This window comes from Symphalangus syndactylus, chromosome 8, assembly GCF_028878055.3.
Source record: "Symphalangus syndactylus isolate Jambi chromosome 8, NHGRI_mSymSyn1-v2.1_pri, whole genome shotgun sequence".
In the NCBI taxonomy this organism is placed as follows: Eukaryota; Metazoa; Chordata; class Mammalia; order Primates; family Hylobatidae; genus Symphalangus; species Symphalangus syndactylus.
This window is the reverse complement of record NC_072430.2, coordinates 132,361,564-132,377,247: the sequence shown is the minus strand read 5'-3', so window position 1 is coordinate 132,377,247 and position 15,684 is coordinate 132,361,564. Positions and strand designations below refer to the sequence as shown.

At 40.7% G+C, this 15,684-nt stretch overlaps 1 protein-coding gene across 4 annotated transcripts in view; it reads left to right on the top strand.

Moving 5' to 3' along the window:
• SLC19A3 (solute carrier family 19 member 3) overlaps positions 1-15,168 on the top strand; it is a 32,641-nt gene extending 17,473 nt beyond the window's left edge. For 3 of the 4 annotated variants that reach the window (XM_063645749.1, XM_055290854.2, XM_055290855.2), the window contains 4 exons: positions 942-1,770; positions 4,270-4,462; positions 10,578-10,719; positions 11,307-15,168. In XM_063645749.1, the coding sequence (XP_063501819.1) occupies positions 942-1,770; positions 4,270-4,462; positions 10,578-10,719; positions 11,307-11,483 (1,341 nt within the window). In that variant the 3' untranslated portion in view covers positions 11,484-15,168. Of the gene's footprint in view, positions 1-941; positions 1,771-4,269; positions 4,463-10,577 lie in introns of all 4 variants that reach the window. The other variant, XM_055290856.1, reaches the window with a different exon arrangement.
• The last annotated feature ends 516 nt before the right edge of the window (positions 15,169-15,684 follow it).

Sequence of the window (15,684 nt, the reverse complement as noted above, 5' to 3'; positions counted from 1 at the left end):
GCAGTGGCAGAATCTCGGCTCTCTGCAACCTCTGCCTCCCGGGTTCAAGCGGTTCTCCTGCCTCAGCCTCCCAAGTAGCTGGGATTACAGGTGTCTGCCACCATGCCCGGCTAATTTTTGTGTTTTTAGTAGAGACGGGGTTTCATCATGTTGGCCAGGCTGGTCTCGAACTCCTGACCTCGTGATCTGCCTGCCTCGGCCTCCCAAGGTGCTGGGATTACAGGCGTGAGCCACCATGCCTGGCCTGGATTCTTTTAACATTGTAGTCTACTTATCTAATGTTAATATTCAAACAAGAAGGAAATTATATTTTTTAAGAATCTTGGGCCAAGCGCAGTGGCTCACGCCTGTAATCCTAGCACTTTGGGAGGCCGAGGCCAGCGGATCACCTGAGGTCAGGAGTTCAAGACCAACCTGATCAACGTGGTGAAACCCCGTCTCTTCTAAAATACAAAAATTAGCCAGGCATGATGGCAGGTGCCTGTAATCCCAGCTACTCAGGAGGCTGAGATGGGAGAATGGCTTGAACCTGGGAGACGGTGGTTGCCGTGAGCCAAAATCGGGCCACTGCACTCCAGCCTGGGTGGCTGAGCAAGACTCCATCTCAAAAAAAAAGAATCGGAAAAACTTACAAGTGTCCAAAAACTTTTTAACTCATCTACTCAACTGTACATACTATTTACACTTAATATATAATTCAGATTGCACAATAAGCCAATATATTCTTCTACCGGGGTTTATCTAAGTGTGTAAATTGGTTGGTTTTTACCAGTGGGAAAGGAGACTATCTTTTCTTGTGATTTCCTTGAGAATCAGTTTTCTCATTATGTTTCTCCATAATGCAAATAATTTCCAATTAGAGGCAGAATTTGAGATACAAACCACAGGTACCTTAGTAAAGTATCGGTGCTTCATGGTCATGCAATTTACCAACTTTGCAGATAACAAATGAGATCTTCCCCATTTGGACATACTCCTACCTGGTGCTGCTGCTGCCTGTGTTTGTCCTCACCGATTACGTCCGCTACAAGCCAGTCATCATCTTGCAAGGTACCAGTTTCATCATTACCTGGCTGCTGCTGTTGTTTGGCCAAGGAGTGAAGACCATGCAGGTTGTAGAGTTCTTCTACGGGATGGTCACCGCCACCGAGGTGGCCTACTATGCCTACATATACAGCGTGGTCAGCCCCAAGCACTACCAGAGAGTGAGCGGCTACTGCAGGAGTGTCACGCTGGCCGCCTACACAGCAGCGTCCGTGCTGGCCCAACTCTTGGTATCCCTGGTGAACCTGTCGTACTTTTACCTCCACGTCATATCCTTGGCCTCTGTCTCCGTGGCCTTCCTTTTCTCACTTTTCCTACCAATGCCCAAGAAAAGCATGTTTTTTCATGCAAAACCCATCAGAGAAATAAAGAAGTCATCAAGCGTGAATCCAGTATTAGAGGAAACTCACGAAGCTGAAGCACCAGGCTGCGAAGAGCAGAAACCCACATCAGAAATACTCAGCACTTCAGGGAAGCCGAATAAGGGCCAGCTGAACAGCCTGAAACCAAGCAACGTGACTGTGGACGTTTTTGTGCAGTGGTTCCAAGATCTGAAGGAGTGCTACTCCTCAAAGCGTCTTTTCTACTGGTCTCTATGGTGGGCTTTCTCCACAGCAGGTTTTAACCAGGTTTTGAACTATGTTCAAATCCTGTGGGATTACAAGGCGCCATCCCAAGATTCTTCCGTCTATAATGGGGCTGTAGAAGCTATTGCAACCTTTGGAGGTAAGCAAATGTCTCTTAATCTTCCTTTGTTGGCTTTACCCCCTTAAGTCCATTTCTCCAGGTACTGAACTTCATGGCAGCAAATTAGCTCTGTTCAGAAGGCAGCATAATTTTTTTCAATCAAAAATGAAAGTCACGGCAGGGCGTGGTGGCTCACGCCTGTAATCCCAGCACTTTGGGAGGCTGAGACGGGCGGATCACGAGGTCAGGAGATCGAGACCATCCGGGCTAACACGTTGAAACCCCGTCTCTACTAAGAAGACAAAAAAATTAGCCGGTCATGGTGGCAAGCACCTGTAGTCCCAGCTACTTGGGAGGCTGAGGCAGGAGGATGGCGTGAACCTGGGAGGCTGAGCTTGCAGTGAGCCGAGATCATGCCACTGCACTCCAGCCTGGACAACAGAGCGAGAGACTCCTCTCAAAAAAAAAAAAAGAATGAAAGTCACTGGAAAAATAAGAATACCATGACTTTCCATTGTGTTGTAGTTACAACAAGTAACTTTTTTTTTTTTGAGACAGAGCCTCACTCTGTTACCAGGCTGGAGTGCAGTGGTGCGATCTCAGCTCACTGCAACCTCCGCCTCCCAGGTTCAAGCTATTCTCCTGCCTCAGCCTCCTGAGTAGCTGGGACTACAGGCACACACCACCACACCCAGCTAAAATTTTTTTGTATTTTTAGTAGAGACGGGGTTTCACCGTGTTGCCCAGGATGGTCTCTATCTCTTGACCTCATGATCTACCCGCCTCGGCCTCCCAAAGTGCTGGGATTACAAGCGTGAGCCACCACGCCCAGCCACAAGAAGTAACTCTTAGGAACTCAGGGCTTAGCACCAAACAATGAAATTCAGGTTGAATCCCTAAGATTCCAATTCATCATTAGCACAAAGTTTAATAACATGCCCTGTTCTTTTAGGATTATTTTTAATATCAAAATATATACATATGTGTGTATGTTTTTATTATTTTAGAAAATAAATTAAGGATTCCAAATTCTCACTGAGGGTTTTGTTAATACAGGATTTGAACTAGCTAGCATGCACCTATAACAATTCTAGGCTATACACCAACAACTTTCAAAAGCAGCTTTCTCATGATATTTAAATGAGGGGTGGAAGAGATGTGAAAGTCAGGATTTTAATATCAGAGGGAAATCTGTCTTTGAAGTTTAATCTACAATAAATGTTTATTTCCTAGTAACTGGAAGCTTAAATGTCAAATGAGACTTTGAAGATATTTTTTAGGAAGTGAGAATTCGCCCCACCCTCATTTACAAAAAGTTTTAGAAAACCCATGTGACCTCTATTTTATTATTCTCTCCCTTTTGGGAAGCTTCAGTTTAACTCCTGGAAACCAGGACTGTGCCAGAATTGCTTCACTGAAATTATTGCTCCTACATTCCAAATCCATGGGGGGGAAATAGTTTTTTTTTTTCTCCGCTGTAGTCATGATCATATGCGGGAAAGTTAGTCATATGTCAGTGTAGTAATTTGAAGTCTAAATACCTTTTGTTTATTTATTTTAGACAGAGTCTTACTCTGTCACCCAGGCTGGATTGCAGTGGCATGATTTCAGCTCATTGCAACCTCTGCCTCCCGGGTTCAAGTGATTCTCCTGCCTCAGCCTCCCGAGTAGCTGGGATTGCAGGCACCCGCCACCATGCTGGCCAATTTTTGTATTTTTAGTAGAGCCGGAGTTTCACCATGTTGGCCAGGCTGGTCTCTAACTCCTGACCTCAAGTGATCCACCCCCTTCAGCCTCCCACAGTGCTAGGATTACAGGAGTGTGCCACTGTCCCCAGCCCTGAATACCTTTTACCTTTGTTAAAGAGAACCACACAAAAGTACTAACCCTAATTACTGCCAGTTATTCAATTTCTTGAACTCTGTAGGTCTATACAGATATTTTCGCCCAAAGCTTCTCAAGTAAATTATGTCAGATGTTGAAGACTTTAGAGTGGAGATTGGAAATAAGACTAAAAATACTAAAGATTCAAAATAAAGACTACAACTGGTGGGGCAAGAAAAAAGACTAAAACTATCAATGTAACACATCTGATACTCATCACTGAAAAAGACTTACAGCAAAAACTGAGAAAAGAAAGACAAATAGAGAGGCCAGTGTATTCCCAGAGAATTTATTTCATCCTTTCCCATCCCTGCATGTTGTATTGAGTGACTAGGTTAATGTATCATTTCTCCTTACACTGCTGTGCTTAGGAACCTTTCTGGCCCCTTTGCAGAATACAGTGCCTGGCATGTAGTTGATACTAATTAAAAGTGTGATGACTAAGTGACTGAAAGAATAGCAAGTGAAAAGAAAAGCCAAAAGAAGACATGGTTGAGAAAAGGTTAGATCCACATTCAGGTCGATCACACAATTTTGTGAAGGCAAATATTTATCTTTCAGAATTACCTGAGACCTGAGTTTTTAATAGAGGGTGTTGATATTTTCCTGCATGCAAAGTCATTATGTTTGATTGCCTTCAATGTTTTTTTTCAGGGGCTGTGGCTGCCTTTGCAGTGGGTTATGTGAAAGTCAACTGGGACCTTCTGGGAGAGCTGGCTCTGGCGGTCTTCTCAGTTGTCAATGCTGGTTCTTTATTTCTCATGCATTACACAGCCAATATCTGGGCGTGCTATGCTGGTTATTTGATATTCAAGTCCAGCTATATGCTTCTTATAACCATAGCAGTGTAAGTTTTACCAACCACTCCTAAAACTGAACTGTATTCCTCTTTCTTCTGTCTTTCTGAACTTTCTCTAAGAATTTCAGAAGGATTTTAGTCCATTGCAATATTAAATGTTGACTGCTTTATATTAAATTAGACACAACGAAGCCAACTTTTCGTTTAACTAGTTGCTCTCTGAATATTGCTACAATATACCTTTAGTCATCAAGGGAAAAAGCTCTGTAGGTTTATAAACCAAAAGCAGTGATACATTGTCAGGTTTTTCTTTTTGTTTTGTTTTGTTTGAGAGATGGCCTGGCTCTCTTGCCCAGGCTGGAGAGCAGTGGTGCGATCACGATCACAGCTCAATGCAGTCTTCACTTCCCAGGCTCAGGTGAGTCCCCAGCCTCAACCTCCTGAGTAGCTGGCATGACAAGCATGTGCCATCATGCCCAGCTAATTTTTCATATTTTGTAGAGATGGGGTTTCACCATGTTGCTCAGGCTGGTCTCAAACTCCTGGGCTCAAGTGATCCACCTGCCTTGGCCTCCCAAAGCGCTAGAATTACAGATATGAGCTGCTACATCTAGCACCATTGTCAAGATTTGATTTGTTTATTTCCAACAACTTTCCACATAAGGTGTGATGTGATCTGCTTTTAAATGGTTAGGTTTAGATTTCATTCCTACTTTCACTTGGTTGCTTGAGAAATTCTAGGCACATACTTTTGTGACACAAAAGATTCTCAGGAAAGTTATTAAAAAGTTGGATACTAAAAATAGTAGATGCAAAGATAACAGGAAACCTTTAGCTGCAGTCACATATGGAACCAAGTAGTTTTTCTTTTCTTTCTTTCTTTTTGAGACAGGGTCTCACCCAGGCAGGAGTGCAGTGGTACAATCATAGCACACCACAAGCAGTCCTCCCACCTCGGCCTCCCGAGTAGCTGAAACTACTGGTGCACACCACCATGCCTGGCTAAATTTTTAATTTTCATTTTTGTAGAGACAGAGTGTCGCTATGTTCCCCAGGCTTGTCTCGAACTCCCGGGCTCAAGCAATCCTTTGGCCTCAGCTTCCCAAAGTGGTAGGATTACAGGTGTGAGCCACCACACCAGATCTAGTTTTTAGTCATTTTCTAAAAATAATCTCTGGGATTTAGAATTTCCCAACATTTTTGCTTCTACTTTTTTCTCAGAGATCTCTTTAAGAAAAGGATTAAAAAACCATTCGGTTTCATATAAAAGTACAGCTAAAGTTGGCTGCAGAAAATATGCTTTGCTATTAACCAGAAGAAATGAGAAATATTTGAATTTCAAATTGCATGAAAGAAGTGGAGACAAAAGCGTCATCAAGTTTTGCTTTTAATTTGTGAAAAATGTTTTATAAACAATTTACAACACAGAAATTTGAGCACTCTGGGAAAAAAATCATCAGACAAAGGAAAAAACAATTAGTTGGTATGTTTATTTTCTTCATGGAAATGTCTTAGTTTAATCAGAATCACGTATCTTAGGTTGCTTTTTTTTTAATGTGAGGATTTTGTTAAAGTAGGATTATATCATTTCTTTGCATTAAAAAAAATCTTCATGGCTGGGCACAGTGGCTCCCACCTGTAATCCCAGCACTTTGGGAGGCCAAAGCAGGTGGATCACCTGAGGTCAGGAGTTCGAGACCAGCCTGGCCAATATGGTTAAACCCAGCATCTACTGAAAATACAAAAATTAGCTGGGCATGGTGGTGAGCACCTGTAATCCCTGCTACTGTTGAATAGCAGTGGTAAAAGTAGGCATCTTTGTCATGTTCCAAATCTTAGAGAGTAAAGCATTTCAGCTTTTTCCCATTCAATCTGATACTAGCTGTAGGTTTGTCATATATGGCTTTTATTATGTTGAGTATGTTACTTGTATACCCTGTTTTTTGAGGGTGTTTATCTGGAAGGAATGTTGAATTGTATCACATGCTTTATTTAGCATCAGTTGAATGATCATAGTTTTTGACCTTCATTCTGTCGATGTGATTTATCACACTGATTGATTTACATATGTTAAATGATCCTTGCATCCCTGGGATAAATCCTACTTAGTCCTGGTAGATTATCTTTCTAATGTATTGTTGAATTCAGTTTGCTAGTATTTTGTTGAGAATTTTTGCATCAATATTCATCAGAGATTGGCCTGTAGTTGTTTTTTGTTTTTAATGTGTCTTTGTCTGGTTTTGGTGTTAGGGTAATACTGGCCTTGTAGAATGAGTTTGGAAGTATTCCCTCCTCTGTTTTTTAGAATAGTTTCAGTAGGATTCAAATTAGTTCTTTGATAGAATTCAGCAGTGAAGCCATTGGGTCCTGGGTTTTTCTTTAGTGGGAGGCTTTTTATTATGGCTTCATTTTATTATAGCTTCAATCTTATTACTTGTTATTGGTCTGCTCAGGTTTTGGATTTCTTCATGGTTCAATCTGGGTAGGTTGTTTGTATATAGGAATGTATCCATTTCTTCTAGATTTGCCAATTTATTCGCATATACTTGCTCATAGTAGCCACTGATGATCCTTTGAATTTCTGCAGTATTGGTTGTAATGTCTCTTTTTATGTGTCTAGTTTTATTTACTTGGGACTTCTTTCTTTTTCTTAGTCTAGCTAAAGGTTTGTCAATTTTATCTTTTCTAAAACCCAGCTTTTTGTTTCATTGACGTTTTGTATTGCTTTCTTCATTTCAATTTCATTTCTTTCTGCTCTGATATTTATTATTTCCTTTCTTCTACTAATTTTGGGTTGTTTACTCTTGCTTTTCTAGTTCCTTAAGATGCATCATTAGGTCATTTATTTGAGACAACTCTTTTTTTTTTTCTTTTTTTTAAGAGACAGGGTCTTACTATGTTCTCCAGACTGGAGTGCACTGGTGTGATAATCTCTACTCACTGCAACCTCTGCCTCCTGGGCTCAAGTGATCCTCCTGCCTCAGACTCCTGAGAAGCTGGGATCACAAACATGCACCACCACACCTGGCTAATTTTTTTGTATTTTTGGTAGAGACAGGGTTTCACCATATTGCCCAGGCTGGTCTAGAACTCTGGAGCTCAAGTGATTCATCTGCCTCAGCCTCACAGAGCGCTGGAATTATACACATGGGCCACCACTCCTGGCCTCTCTTCTTTTTTTATGTAGGCACTTGTAACTATAAACTTCCCTCTTAGTACTGCTTTCACTGTGTCCTATAGGTTTTGGCATGTTGTGTTTCCATTATCATTTGTTTCAAGACATTTTTCAGTTTCTCTCAATTTCTTCATTGACCCACTGGTCATTCAGGGGCATACTGTTTAATTTCCATGTGTTTCTATAGTTTCCAAAATTCCTCTTGTTGTTGATTTCTAGTTTTATTCTATTGTGGTCAGAGACAATGTTTGATATTAATTATTTCAAATTTTTGAATATGTTTTAAGAGTTGTTTTGTAACCTATCATGGTTTATCCTTGACGATGATCCATATGCTGAGAACAATGTGTATTCTGTGACCATTGGATGAAAAGTTCTGTAAATATCTATTAGGTCCATTTTTTCTATAGTGCAGATTAAGTCTGATGTTTCTTTATCGATTTTCTGTCTGGAAGATCTGTCCAGTGCTGGAAGTGGGGTTTTAAAGTCTCCAGCTATTACTGTATTGGATTCTCATATCTCTTTCTAGCTCTAACATTTGCTTTATATATGGGTGCTCCAGTGTTGGGTGCATATATATTTACAATTTTTTTTTTTTTTGAGATGGAGTCTCGGTCTGTTGCCCAGGCTGGAGTGCAGTGGCACGATCTTGGCTCACTGCAAACTCCGCCTCCTGGGTTCACGCCATTCTCCTGCCTCAGCCTCCCGAGTAGCTGGCACTACAGGCGCCCGCCACCATGCCCAGCTAATTTTTTGTATTTTTAGTAGAGACGGGGTTTCATCATGTTAGCCAGGATGGTCTCGATCTCCTGACCTTGTGATCTGCCCACCTCGGCCTCCCAAAGTGCTGGGATTACAGGCATGAGTCACCGTGCCTGGCCATATTTACAATTTTTATATTCTCTTGCTGAATTGACCCTTTTATCATTGTATAATGACCTGTGTCTCTTACAGTTTCTGTCTTGAAATCTATTTTCTCTGCTATAAGTATAGCTACATCTCCTCTTTTTTTGTTTGCTTCCATTGGCATGGCATATCTTTGTCCATCCCTTCATTTTCAGTCTGTGTATGTCTTTATAGGTAAAATGTATTTCTTGTAGGCAACAGATCATTGGGTCTTTTTAAAAATCCATTCAATCACTCTTTTTTGAAGAATTTAGACTGATAAGTAAGGACTTACTCCTGTTATTTTGTTATTTCTTTTCTGGTTTTGTGGCCTTTTTCCTTTTCTTTCTTCCTTTTAGTGAAGGTGATTTTCTCTGGTGATATAATTTAATTTCTTTTTTACTTTTTGGGTATCCATTGTATGTTTTTCAATTTGAGGTTACCATGAGGCTTGCAAATACTACCTTATAACCCATTATTTTAAGCTGATAACAACTTAAGACTATTTGCATAAACAAACAAGCAAAAAGAAAACTAATAAAAACTCTACAGTGTAACTTTGTCCTCCTGCTTTTTAACTTTTTATTGTTTCTCTTTATATCTTATTTTACTGTCTTGAAAATTTGCAGTTACTATTTTTGATTGGTTCATCTTTTAGTCTTTCTACTTCTAAGAGTAGTTTACACACCCCAGTTACAGTGTGATGATATTCTGTGTTGTTCTATGTACTTATTACAAGTGAGTTTTGTGCCTTTACTTGTTTTCTTATTGCTCATGAACGTCCTTTTCTTAGAGGTGGAACTATTCCCTTCAGCATTTCTTGTAGGGCAGGTCTGGTGTTGATGAAATCTCTCAGCTTCTATTTGCCTGGGATGGTCTTTATTTCTCCTTCAGGTTTGATATTTTCACTGGATATACTATTCTAGGGTAAAAGTTTTTCTCCTTCAGCACTTTAAATATGTCATGCCACTCCCTGGTTCTAAGGTTTCTACTGAAAAGACTGCTGCCAGACATTGGAGCTCTATTGTATGTTATTGATTTCCTTTCTCTTGCTCCTTTTAGAATCCGTTCTTTATCCTTAACCTTTGGGAGTTTGATTATTAAATACCTTTAAATAGTCTTCTTTGGGTTAAATCTGCTTGGTGTTCTGTAACCTTGTCCTTGGATATTGATCTCTTTAGGTTTGGGAAGCTCTCTGATATTATCCCTTTGAATAAACTTTCTACCTCTATCTACTTCTTTACCTCCTTTTTAAGGCCAATAACTTAGATTTTCCTTTTTGAGGCTGTTTTCTAGATACTGTAGGTGTACCTCATTCTTTTTTCTGTTGTCTCCTGACTGTATTTTTAAATAGCTCATCTTCAAGCTTGCTAATTACTTCTTCTGGTTGATCAGTTCTGCTGGTATGAGATTCTGATGCATTCTCAGTATGTCAATTGCATTTTTCACCCACAGCATTTCTGCTTGATTCTTTTTAATTATTTCAATCTCTTTATTAAATTTATCTGACAGAATTCTGAATTCCTCCTTTATGTTACCTTGAATTTCTTTGCATTTTCTTAACACAGCTATTTTGAATTCTGTGTCTGAAAGTTCATATATGTTTCTCCAGGATTGGTGCCTGGTGCATTATTTAGTTTGGTGAGAATATGTTTTCCTGGATGATCTTGATGCTTATGGATGTTCATCAGTGTCAGGGTATTGAAGAGTTGTATTTATTGTAGTCTTTGCTGTATGGGCTTTTTTGTACCTGTCCTCCATGAGAAGGCTTTCCAGATATTCAGAAGGATTTGGGTATTGTGATCTAAACTGTGTCTACGTTAGGGAGCACCCCAAGCCCAGTAACACTGTGGTTCTAGCAGACTCTTAGAGCTACTGCTTTGGTGGTCTTGGATAAGATCCAGAAGAATTCTCTGGATTACCAGACAGAGACACTTGTTCTTTTCCTTTGCTTTCTTCCAAATAGTCTCTCTCTGTCTTTGCCGGACTACCTGGAGCTGGAGGTGGGTGACACAAATAGCCCTGTGGCCAATATTTTCTATCTTTTTAAGACTTCCATCCATGTATATTATAGGTAAAATGCTTATTTATGTTTAATGATAGATTTCAGATTGCAGTTAATCTGAATGTGGAACGCTATGCCCTGGTATTTGGAATCAACACCTTTATTGCCTTGGTGATTCAGACCATCATGACTGTGATCGTAGTAGATCAGAGAGGGCTCAACTTGCCAGTCAGCATTCAGGTAAGCTGCAAAACTTCTGTTTTCAACTAGGTAACCTCAAAAGTTTCTCAACCTTACAACAAACAATATTTAAATTTCTTGAGTTCCTTGGTTAAGCAATTAAAAAATACATAATTCCTTAATTATCATATTATAACACGCCAAGTAGGTTTTGAGCAATAATTGCAACTAGGACAACATTTACATGGATAAAGCAGGTAAGAAATAACCTCAATGCTTAAATTTATTCTTGGAGACATTGAATGTAACATTGCACCAGCCTCCAAACAAAGACATAGAGACAGATCAATGAGTTTTAGTGTTTTTTTGTTTTGTTTTGTTTTTTTACTATTGATGATAGTAGCTATGATTTTAACCCAAGCAACCTGCTCTAAAGCCAAGACTCTTAGTCACCGTATTGCTTACATATTCTTACTTGATCTTGATTTCTTCCTTGATCGGAGAGTATTGTTCAACCTAAATAACCCATATTAAAATCCTGGGTCTCCGTTACCCCGTAATCCAAGCAAACCAACAGTATTATGATGTATTATCGTTGACATAGATGGTCATATTTTATATGTGGCTAATTATTTGTTTTTCTCCAGTTTTTAGTTTATGGGAGCTATTTTGCAGTAATTGCTGGAATTTTCCTAATGAGAAGCATGTATATTATCTACTCAACCAAATCCCAGAAGGATATACAAAGCCCTGCTCCAAGTGAGAATCCAGATGTGTCTCACCCACAGGAAGAGAGTAATATCATCATGTCAACAAAACTCTAACCTCATTGCAACAAATGCAGCAGTGGCTTTCAAAGTTATGCAATAATAAGGAAGGATTTTGAGACGGGTGGCATATGTTTTGCCATAACTTGACATGCTTTGCAAATCTGGATTCCAATGGACCTTTCAAAACCACAACAAAACCTCAGTTTTAGATGAGTTCTCTATGTGACCAATTTTACTGGAGGCAATTGACAGGACCCGTCATCATAATTAAACAACCCATATTGGGGACCCCCTGTGACTAGTAGCAGCTGGAAAATTCTGGTTTTTATCACTTGTGAGGACATGCAGATGGCGTGGAACCAAACCACGAGAAAACTCCAGCCATCCTGGAGTTGATATTCACCATTTGTGAGGAGAAATACTAACTGGACTGACCCTATTACTTGGCTTAAATACTTATTTGATCTTACCAAAGAAGTCAACACATGGGACCTTTTTGTCACATGAGCCATTTTCTTTCCTCTTCTAATAAGTGTATTTCTGTTTAAGTTACAGTTCTCTAAGAGAATTACAATGTTTGTCCCATTTCTAAGGGCTTCTCTTCAACTCTAATAACAGCATTATTCACAAGTTATGATTTGATAGTATTATTACTTAATTTTTTTATGATTATTTTCCATTTTGTGCTCTGAGTTTTCCTGTTGAAAGTCTACCTCAAGAATAGCTTCAGATCCTCTTGTGTATTTGCAGAGAACACAGGTCATTTCCCAGTGGCGTGGGAGAGGCAGTGAGCCTTCTCTCCACCACCATATAGAGGTGTTAATGCATCTATGGGCCAGGTGCAGTGGCTCACTCCTGTAATCCCAGCAATTTGGGAGGCCAAGGTGGGAGTTTTGCTTGAGGCCAGAGGTTCAAGACCAGCCTGGGCAACACAGTGACACCTGACTCTACTAAAAAATTAAAAAATTAGCTGGGCAGCGTGGTGTGTGCCTGTAGTCTCAGTTACTTGGGAAGCCATGGTGGGAGGATGGGTTGAGCACAGGAGTCAGAGGCTGCAGTGGGCTTTGATTGCACCACTGCACTCCAGCCTGGGCAACAGAGTAAGACTCTCATCCTCCTCCTCCCAAAAAAGAGCACCTGTGTGATGTCTGTCTAAAATAGGAAAACTTAAAGGAGGTTTCTAGAAGTATTAGAAATAAGAAAACACTGATGGAGTGGAATAAAACACCTGATTTTATTTTGTTTTGTTTTGTTTTTTGAGACAGAGTCTCGCTCTCTCACCCAGGCTGGAATGTAGTGGCGTGATCTTGGCTCACTGCAAACTCCACCTCCTGAGTTCAAGCCATTCTCCTACCTCAGCCTCCCGAGTAGCTGGGACCATGGGTGCACACCACCACACCTGGCTAATTTTTGTATTTTTAGTAGAGATGGGGTTTCACCATGTTGGCCAGGCTGGTCTCAAACTCCTGACTTCAGGTGATCTGCCTGCCTCGGCCTCCCAAACAGCTGAGATTACAGGCGTGAGCCACCATGCCTGGCCAAAACACCTGATTTTTAAATGGTAGCAATTGTGCTAAATAAAATGTGTCAAAATTTTAAAGAGTTGTTAACATTTTTTGATGAATTATGCTGAAAATTATCTGAACATACCTGTTTTTCAAAACTTCAAGAAACTTCAATAAGGGATGCATTGAGCAGTCTGACAGTGAGAATAAAGAATGCTGAGTCAAGCTTTATATTAGGGCTGGCAGCTGTGGCTCACACCTGTAATCCCAGCATTTTGGGAGGCTGAGGTGAGAGGTTAATTTGAGGATAGGGGTATGAGACCATCTTGGCCAACATAGCAAGACCCTGTCTGTAAAACAAACAAAAAGTTTTTAATTGCATTTTGATATGATTTGGATCTGTGTCCCCACCAAATCTCATGTTGAAGTGTAATCCCCACTGTTTGAGGTGGGGCCAGCTGGGAGGCGACTGGATCCTGGGGGTGAATCCTTCATGAATGGTTTAGCAGCATCCCCTCAGTGCTGTTCTCATGACAGCGAGTTATCACAAGATCTGGTTGTTTAAAAGTGTGTAGCACCTCCCCACTCTCTCTTTCTCCTGCTTTGGCCACGTGAAGATGCCTGCTCCCACTTTGCCTTCCGCCATGAGTAAAAGCTCCCTGAGGACTCCCCAGAAGTAGATGCTGCCACGCTTCCTATATAGCCTGAGAGCCAATTAAACCCCTTTTCTTACAAATTATCTAGTCTCAGGCATTTCTTTATAGCAATGTGATAATGGACTAATATGTTTCTCAAGTATACTCCTCTCCAAATCCCCAAATTCTTCACTGGACTAAGATCCAGCCCAAGAATCAATGCCCTCACTTAGTGGAGAAAACTAATAACATTCCTACTTACATTAAAGGCAAGGAAGGAATGGCCACTGTTCTTCTTCTTCTCTTTTTTTTTTTTTTTTTGATGGAATCTTGCTCTGTCACCCAGGCTGGAGGGCAGTGATACAATCTCAGCTCACTGCAACCTCCGCCTCCGGGTTCAAGCAATTCTCCTGCCTCAGCCTCCTGAGTAGCTGGGATTACAGGCACGCACCACCATGCCCGACTAATTTTTGTATGTTTAGTAGAGACAAGGTTTCACCATGTTGGCCAGGCTGGTTTCGAACTCCTGGTCTCAGGTAATCCGCCCGTCTCGGCCTCCCAAAGTGTTGGGATTACAGGCTTGAGCCACCTCGCACCCAGTCTATTATCCTTTTTTAACTTATTATTCTGGAGGCATTAGGCATCACAATTAGACAAGCAAGAAAAATCAGAAGTCAAAAATTGAAAGGAGGCCAGGTGCAGTGGCTCACGCCTGTAATCGCAACACTTTGGGAGGCTGAGGCAGACGGATCACATGAGGCCAGGAATTGGAGGCAAGCCTGGGCAACCTGATGAAACTCTGTATGTACTAAAAACAACAAAATTAGCCAGGTGTGGTCCATGCCTGTAATTCCAGGCTGAAGCATAAGAATCACTTAAACCGGGGAGGCAGAGGTTGCAGTGAGTTGAGATTGTGCCACTGCACTCCAGCCTGAGCGACAGAGTGAGACCCAAAGGGGATAAAAAAAAAATGCATTATGATTCCTTCACATATTCACCTATAACAAAATTAACTGCTAAAAAATGAGGAAGATCTTTAGTGACACAAATCTAAGAGCTCTACTATCAAGCAGAAAAAAGTCAAGCACCAAAGTAATAATGAATGCAGCAACTCAGCATTTGTATAAAAAGGAGAAAACTATCTGTATTGGCTTATATATGCATATAACTTTTCTAAAAAGACAAATGAGGCCTGGCACGGTGACTCATGCCTGTAATCCTAGCACTTTGGGAGGCTGAGGCAGGTGGATCGCTTGAGTTCAGGAGTTCAAGACCAGCCTGGGCAACATGGTAAAACCCTGTCTCTACAAAAACTACAAAAATTAGCTGGGCATGGTGGCTTGCACCTGGACTCCCAGCTACTTGAGGGGATGAGAAGAGAGGATCGCTTGAGCCCAGGAGGTAGAGGTTGCAGTAAGCTGAGATCGCACCACTGCACTCCAGCCTGGGTGACAGAGTGAGACCCTGTCTCGAACAAACAAACCAACAATCAAACAAATAAATAAATAAACAAATGAAACTCATACCAATGATTGCCTACTGTGGAGTAATGGGAAATGGGAGGGAGACATCACATTCTCATGGCGTTTGATGCTTGCACCAAATGAATAACCCACCAGTAAATTAAAATACTACTTTTACAAAAAAGCATTTAACCTCTTAAGAAATAAATTCGCACTGAAGAATAAGGAGCTGGAGATTTGCTATGCAACCATTATGATGGTTTTATATTTTTGGCAATGTGAATGGATTACTAAATGTGCATTTATAATTAAAAGGAACAAACAACAGAAGAAAAAAATAAGTAGGCCTGGTCGGGCACTGTGGCTTGTGCCTGAAATCCCAGCACTCTGGGAGGCTGAGGTGGGAGGATCGCTTGAGCCCAGGAGTTTAAGACCACCTTGGGCAACATAGTGAGACTCTATCTCAAAAAAATTAATAATAATAAGTAGACCTGACATTGAAAAATTAAATTAAAATTTTTTATTTGGTATCTCAGTAATGAAAAAAATTTTTAAAATAACGACCCCTCGTATAAGTACCAGCCATTTTGGTGTGTCATTTGATTATCAATCCCAACTGTGATTCCTCAATCAGGAAAGAGGCTCATAGGCA